We start from the raw sequence: 6375 nt of genomic DNA on the forward strand, positions 1-6375 counted from the left end.
TTAAAAAAAAGAAAAACATGCATAAATTAACAAATTAATAAGTATTTGGAACTTCAAACCACTTAAAGCCTTAGAGAACACCGAACCATAAAAAATATTGAACACAAATTTATCAACATCTTGAAACAGGAGAAAATACTTTCACAACTCATCATTAAACTCTTTCTTCGAATTGAGTGAGAATCCCATCTTGGAAATTTCGAGATCAGTCTTTGCATTCACACGTTTACATCCTGACGAGGAAAATATTTTGCTAGATTCAGGGAAAAATTCAAGAGAATCAAGAACTCTTTGCATGAATTCTCCATCCTTTGCCAAATCATGTCTTCCGCGTTTTCGAAGATGTACTTGAATGCACTGGGAAACGTAGAACTTAGATAAGGGAAGAAATGGTATAAAATGATCAATAAGTTGATTAGAGATCATATCAGTGTTACGAAGACCACCTTCTTCATTGAATGCAGAAAGCATCAGTGTTCGTTCAAAATGCTTCAACTCGAGTTGTGATCTTATTTTACCATTTTCATGATGTTCTAATGCGATATTAGCAATTTCTTTGCTCCCTTTGTTGCTTAGAAAAATGAAGATAGTTTTCCGAAAGTCCACTCCAAAGACCGCCGGATAATAATCAAGAAATGGTTTGATCACTTGAATCAATTCACTTTGTAGCTTATCCGTCTCATCAAATATAAAAATAGATCGCTGACATCTTCGGGCCGATCTTATAAGTTGATCTTTCAGTTCCAATTTATAATCCTCAATATACTTTTTATTCGGAAAATTATTTGTTGCAACGAAATAATTCACAAATGGGCTGTGCATTCCACTTCTAAAACATAAACTTGTTTCTCAAAAAAATTTTAAGCAATGAAAAGTTACCGATAAGTATTGTTCACAATAATTTCAGTCACATAATTCTTTCCAGTGCCGGTTCCGCCGTGAAATGAGAGAACTAGCGGCTTCTGAGAATGCTCATTGTGCCAATGAGATTTGATTGAATGAACTACAGATTCTGCCATCAAGTGCTGCCCGAAAATTTTATTATCGAAATCTTTGTATAACGCTGAAATGTAAAGTTTAGAAAAATATTTAAAAAATAAACGGTTTTTCTTTCAAAAGTATCAAAAAAAAAAGTGCGAAAAATGCTCCTTATCACGGAGCACAACTCAAAATTTGTATATAGCTGTGTTTTACATTAGAAACAATTTGCATGGTGTTCTGAATTTTGACTGAATTTCTTAAAATATTGCTACTCACCATGATAATTGAATATATCCGTTTCACCGCAGCAAGTGTAAAATAAACATTTTAAAAACATTGGCATTGATAAGCTGTGGACATCGACGACTAATTGATTAAGAATGATAACGAAAATAATATATTTAAAAAATTGCATCTTTCTTTCAGAATAAAACAAAATATTTGACAAGTGAGAAGTAAAGGAAAATGAAATGGAACAGAAGATGTCGCTTGTTATCTGCGTATTCTTGCTAACATCAAAATATCCATGAGAAATCACACCGAAAAATAGATTGATGCACTGATAACGAAATTTGAAGATAAAGAAACATTGAACATAGAATTTAAATTTCAATAGAAACCATTTTTCAGCGAACTTTTTCATTTCAAAAGGGCTGATTTTATTCAAAAACATTTTTGTACCAATTCAATTTTATTTTGAGCAGTTACTACAGTTCAAGCTTAATGCAAAGATAATAAAAACTAATTAACTTATGAAAGGTGGAGTACCTGGTGGAGGTAAAAGTATCTGGTTCAAAATCATTTTCTACTCGCAAAATTAAATAATAAAATGAATACAATAAAAACGTAGTTATGGACAATTTGAAACAGGGGAAATATTTACAACTCATCATTGAGTTCATTCAATTTTGTAAATGTTGCTAAATCAACAAAAAAATTAAACACTTAGAATGAAAACAAATTTCTGGACATTTTGAAACAGAAAAAAAACTACAACTCATCATTAAACTCTTTCTCCGAATTGAGTGAGAATCCCATCTTGGAAATTTCTAGTTCAGTTTTTGCATCTACACGTTTACATCCTGACGAGGAAAATACCTTGCTAGATTCAGGGAAAAATTCAAGAGAATCGAGAACTCTTTGCATGAATTCTCCATCCTTTGCCAAATCATGTCTTCCGCGTTTTCGAAGATGTACTTGAATGCACTGGGAAACGTAGAACTTAGATAAGGGAAGAAATGGGATATAATGATCAATAAGCTGATTAGAGATCAATTCAGTGTTTCGTAGACCACCTTTCTCATTGAATGCATGTGACATAAGTGTTCGTTCAAAATGCTTCAACTCGAGTTGTGACCGTTTTTTAAGATTTCGACGATGTTCCAATGCAATGTTCGCAATTTCAGAGCTTCCTTTGTTGCTTAGAAAAATGAAGGTAGTTTTTCGAAAGTCAACTTCAAAAACGGCTGGATAAAAATCAAGAAAAGGTTTGATTGTTTGAACCAGTTCACTTTGTAATTTATCCACCTCATCAAACACGAAAATGGATCGATCACATCCGTCGGCAGATTGTATTAGTTGTTCTTTTAGTTTCAATTTATAATCCTCTATATGTTTGTTGTTTGGAAAATCCTTTGTTGCAACAAAATACTTCACATATGGGCTTTGAAGTCCACTTCTGAAACACTAATGCATTTTTTTCAGAAAGTATGCAAAATCTTGAACAATTACCGAAAAGTGTTTTTTGCGATGATTTCAGTCACATAGTTCTTTCCAGTACCCGGCCCACCATGAAATGAGAGAACTAACGGTTTCTGAGGATGCTCATTATGCCAGTGAGATTTGATTGAACGAACCACAGTATCTATTACCAAATGCTGGCCATAAATAAATCTAGAAAGATCTCTGTGTAGCTCTGAAATGGGAAACTATAACAAGTACTAACTCAAAAAGGGAGTTCTTTCAAATTTTCAATACAGATTTTCTTTTGGCTTTTTTTTACAAAAGTACAAACTGTCTCATTCAAGCTTAAAAGGTGCGTAAATATTTTAAGTATTCACTTTTTCCACCGGAAGAGTCTAATTTGTTCAAATTGTATCTTATACTCACTAAGATAATCGAATATATCCGTTTCAAAACAGCATGTGCAAAATAACCATTTTAAAAACATTGGCAGTGATAAACTGCCGATTGGAAAAAGAATCAACAATAAAACATAAATTCTCATCACAAAAATGCAAAAATAGGTCAGAAATAATTTTGATGTATGTAACATAAACTGTGAAATTGTTGGAATTTTAATCCCACAAACAATTGGAAAGGGATTACTGGTGAGCAGATTTGTGCGAAATCAAATGACCATTCAAATTATGAATTGCGTTTGTAATAGATTCTATAGGTAACTGAAAGCATGTTTTTATAATGTGCAATCAATTATAATTAAATTTTCTGAAGCACAGTTTCCTAGGATGAAAAAACAATTGAAAAAAAGTAAACTGTACGATGTTGACAATGAACACGCCATTAGATTCAGTAATTAACGAATTCAATAAATGTTTTGAAAATGATTTGTGGAGGAATTCGATGAATGGGTCGATTAATCAATGAAATTACTTATAAAATCGAGAAAAGCTATCTATAAAAGTAGCAGAGTTTTTTTTTGTTGAAAAAGTAAAACTGTATGTTATTTATGTTCCATATGTGCTTGATCCAAGGAAGTGCCGCAACCTTTTGCTCTGGAAGTTTCTGATTTTTCAAATGTTGTTAAAACACTGTTAAAGATACTATTGTGACGTCAGAATTTCCTAAGATAATATATACCTAGTCCATTTTCTGTAGAGCAAAGAAAGAAGAGATTCCAATTATTTTTAAGATTCCAATTAGTTCTATTTTTTGTGACTCGCGTGTTTTTTGGTGCCTGAAAAACTATTTTTTTTGATAACGCGGCTAAGCACAGAATGGGACAGACTTAATCTTCCAATATTTTCATAACTATATGAAACATACAAGTTTTGGAAATATAAAAAGCTATAGAATTAAAAATAAACAAATTATCAGAAAGGTGTCAAATTGCAATTACAATTACCAGTTTTTTTACGGAGAAAAAATTTGCTCGACTAAAAATGGTGTTTCAATTCCAATTTTCAGCTTTTCAATTTTCAATAAAAATTTTTTAAAAGCCAAAACAAAGACGGCAGTAGAAAGATTTTTCTGGGTACGATAAATGAACCATTAGAAACAATAGAAAAAAGTTCCACATTTATCAATGTTTGCAGAATATTCTCGATAAACATGAATGTTTCAAAGCCATACAAGAGAAATCTGAAACAAAATTTTAATTGACGTATACTATGGGAAAATTGTATTCAAAAATGTGAATATGGAAAAATACTTCGACACAGCGAAACAAACTTTTTATATCAAATTTAACAGTTACAAATGGCTGAAAAACGCTGCCTGAAGCGCATATTTAGGAGACCTTCCGAAAAAATGTTTTCCAGCTTTGACAGATGTTTCAGAAAAAACAAGTTTTCATATCTCTCTGGGAACTAAAACAAGAGTAGCTAGCAAGTTAACCGGTTTAAAATTTAATCTTGCAATTTTAATCAGTAATTTTATCAAAAAAAATCCAAAAATAATTATATTATTTCAAATAGTTGTGATCTTTCAATTACTCTTTAGAAATTTAGAAACAGTTTGTTATTGTACCGAAAAGTGACTTACTAAAAATTTTTCATTTAAACAATTATTACAAAAGTACTGATGAACAGATTTATAGGAAATCAAATTACCATTCAAAAAAAAAAAGAATTTAGTTTGTAATCGATTCCAAAGGTAGTGTAGATATTTTTTTGAGAACAACAAATAAACAATTAGAAACAGTAAAAAAAATTGAAAATACTCACATTTATCAATGTAAGCGGAAAATTCCTGATAACAAGCATGTTTTAAAATTATATAGTGTGATTCTCAAACAAAAATGTAATTTATTGATTTATTTACAGCATAATTTTATTTTGAATTTTAATGGGGAAATATATTCAAAAACTGTAAATATGGGAGGATACTGTGAAATAACAATTTATACACAACTCATTTGTCAAATAAGAAAAATGTTCAGAAAATAACTTTAAAAAAAACGCTGCCTTTGGTACCTAAAATGCCTAATCCACAACAAACTGAATATTACTAAACTCCTAATATTTTCAAAATACATAACACGAATGTGTTATGTATTCTAAAAATTAAGATTTGATTCCAATTCCCAGTTTTTCAATTTTAATCAAATTGTGGAGACGCCAAAAAGATAAGTAGAGTAGATTTATGCAAGGAGCAATAAATAAACAATTAGAGTAAGTAGAAAGTGTTTAATGATCCACACATTCAACATCACCATATTTCATGAAAAATTGTTTAAATCACACAATGTTTTATTCAAATATTGAAACAGAAGTTTTTTTTAAATCTAAAAAAATTTGCACTGTTTCAAACAGTTGTGAAATTCCAACTACGCTTACAAGTTTGTTCTAATGCAGAAATTTTGTTCACTAAAAATTTATATTAATTCCAATTTCTAAATTATCAACTTCCAATTAGTAACCTCAAAAGGCTAGAAAATAAAAAACAATTGGTTACTTGGCTCAAATGACTTAAATTTATTCTGCAATGTTTTTTGTGCTCTCTTGGTGCCTGGAAAATTAAATGAAAGCAAAGCTAGCTATTATTTATCTTCCAATGTTTTCAAAACTATATAAAACATAAAAATTTTAAAAACAGTTACGAAAATAATTTTAAAAAATCACTGTTTCGCACAGTTGTTAAATTTCAAATGCGCTCACAAGTTGTATTGGACTATTGAGAGTTGTATTCAAAAAATTAAGATATAATTCCAGCTTCCAGTTTTTTAATTTTCAATCAATGCAATGTTTGGAAGACACCAAAGAGATAAGTGGAGTAGATAGATTTATTTTAGGAAAAATAAATAAAATATTAGAATAAGTAGAAAATGTTTCAATTATCAATATTTTATATGTTTTAAGGATATAAAAAATGATTCAAATGTTTTTTGTTTTGTTGTGAGACCCTCCCATGATGTTCCAGAACGAAAGTTTACCGGTTTTTGGTAGATTTACAGACCGGAAACTTTTCATAGTCGTCGTCTTTCTCAAAAAACTAATTTGGGTTTCTATAACATCACACTACTTAATAAAATTGTTTTAATCACACATTGTTTTATTCGAAAATTGAAACAGAAAATTTTTTAAAAATCTAAAAAATTTTGCACTTTTTCAGAACGTTGTCAAATTGCAATTCCACTTAACAGTTGTGCTATATAAGGAAGTACCTGCTTTTAATTTCAACTATTTCTACCTGATCAAACATGATATTTGAATT

The 6375-nt window shown here is 30.0% G+C and overlaps 2 protein-coding genes and 16 non-coding genes across 18 annotated transcripts; 5 read left to right on the forward strand and 13 right to left on the reverse strand.

Annotated features, from left to right (window-relative positions):
* Nucleotides 1-59: 59 nt before the first annotated feature.
* Nucleotides 60-80, reverse strand: 21ur-9832. The gene has a single exon (NR_057953.1).
* On the reverse strand, nt 64-84 carry 21ur-49. The gene has a single exon (NR_057954.1).
* Nucleotides 65-85, reverse strand: 21ur-9600. The gene has a single exon (NR_057955.1).
* Nucleotides 86-93: 8 nt separating this feature from the next.
* On the reverse strand, nt 94-1599 carry tor-2 (Torsin). The gene is made up of 3 exons (NM_070282.5): nt 1258-1599; nt 880-1063; nt 94-829 (listed from the first exon to the last, which is right to left on the reverse strand). The coding sequence occupies exons 1-3, from the start codon at nt 1316-1318 to the stop codon at nt 142-144; spliced, it is 933 nt and encodes a 310-aa protein (NP_502683.2). The 5' UTR covers nt 1319-1599; the 3' UTR covers nt 94-141.
* On the forward strand, nt 890-910 carry 21ur-181. Its single transcript, NR_057956.1, has one exon.
* Nucleotides 1600-1659: 60 nt separating the features above from the next.
* On the reverse strand, nt 1660-3263 carry tor-1 (Torsin). Its single transcript, NM_001383240.1, has 3 exons — nt 3091-3263; nt 2713-2896; nt 1660-2659 (listed from the first exon to the last, which is right to left on the reverse strand). Exons 1-3 carry the CDS (start codon nt 3149-3151, stop codon nt 1972-1974), a joined length of 933 nt encoding a protein of 310 aa, NP_001369805.1. The 5' UTR covers nt 3152-3263; the 3' UTR covers nt 1660-1971.
* 21ur-7045 lies at nt 1785-1805 on the reverse strand. The gene has a single exon (NR_057957.1).
* On the reverse strand, nt 1898-1918 carry 21ur-10200. Its single transcript, NR_057958.1, has one exon.
* Nucleotides 3264-3685: 422 nt separating the features above from the next.
* Nucleotides 3686-3706, reverse strand: 21ur-14814. The gene has a single exon (NR_057959.1).
* A 211-nt stretch (nt 3707-3917) lies between these two features.
* On the reverse strand, nt 3918-3938 carry 21ur-2447. The gene has a single exon (NR_057960.1).
* A 218-nt stretch (nt 3939-4156) lies between these two features.
* Nucleotides 4157-4177, reverse strand: 21ur-4201. The gene has a single exon (NR_057961.1).
* A 620-nt stretch (nt 4178-4797) lies between these two features.
* 21ur-4399 lies at nt 4798-4818 on the reverse strand. Its single transcript, NR_057962.1, has one exon.
* Nucleotides 4819-5506: 688 nt separating this feature from the next.
* Nucleotides 5507-5527, forward strand: 21ur-3681. Its single transcript, NR_057963.1, has one exon.
* Nucleotides 5528-5827: 300 nt separating this feature from the next.
* Nucleotides 5828-5848, forward strand: 21ur-14204. The gene has a single exon (NR_057964.1).
* Nucleotides 5829-5849, forward strand: 21ur-2034. Its single transcript, NR_057965.1, has one exon.
* Nucleotides 5850-5913: 64 nt separating this feature from the next.
* 21ur-4024 lies at nt 5914-5934 on the reverse strand. The gene has a single exon (NR_057966.1).
* A 231-nt stretch (nt 5935-6165) lies between these two features.
* 21ur-1314 lies at nt 6166-6186 on the reverse strand. The gene has a single exon (NR_057967.1).
* Nucleotides 6187-6310: 124 nt separating this feature from the next.
* Nucleotides 6311-6331, forward strand: 21ur-556. The gene has a single exon (NR_057968.1).
* Nucleotides 6332-6375: the final 44 nt, after the last annotated feature.

This window comes from Caenorhabditis elegans, chromosome IV, assembly GCF_000002985.6.
Source record: "Caenorhabditis elegans chromosome IV".
Lineage (NCBI taxonomy): Eukaryota > Metazoa > Nematoda > Chromadorea > Rhabditida > Rhabditidae > Caenorhabditis > Caenorhabditis elegans.

What these genes read in the sequence shown, in the direction of transcription:
- tor-2 (NM_070282.5), bottom strand. Translation starts at nt 1,318, where the DNA reads ATGTTTTTAAAATGTTTATTTTACACTTGCTGCGGTGAAACGGATATA. An exon ending in GGATATATTCAATTATCATG is followed by an intron (nt 1,064 to 1,257) that starts GTGAGTAGCAAT and finishes TTTACATTTCAG; the next exon opens with CGTTATACAAAGATTTCGAT. An exon ending in ATTGTGAACAATACTTATCG is followed by an intron (nt 830 to 879) that starts GTAACTTTTCAT and finishes TTTATGTTTTAG; the next exon opens with AAGTGGAATGCACAGCCCAT.
- tor-1 (NM_001383240.1), bottom strand. Translation starts at nt 3,151, where the DNA reads ATGTTTTTAAAATGGTTATTTTGCACATGCTGTTTTGAAACGGATATA. An exon ending in GGATATATTCGATTATCTTA is followed by an intron (nt 2,897 to 3,090) that starts GTGAGTATAAGA and finishes TTCCCATTTCAG; the next exon opens with AGCTACACAGAGATCTTTCT. An exon ending in ATCGCAAAAAACACTTTTCG is followed by an intron (nt 2,660 to 2,712) that starts GTAATTGTTCAA and finishes TTAGTGTTTCAG; the next exon opens with AAGTGGACTTCAAAGCCCAT.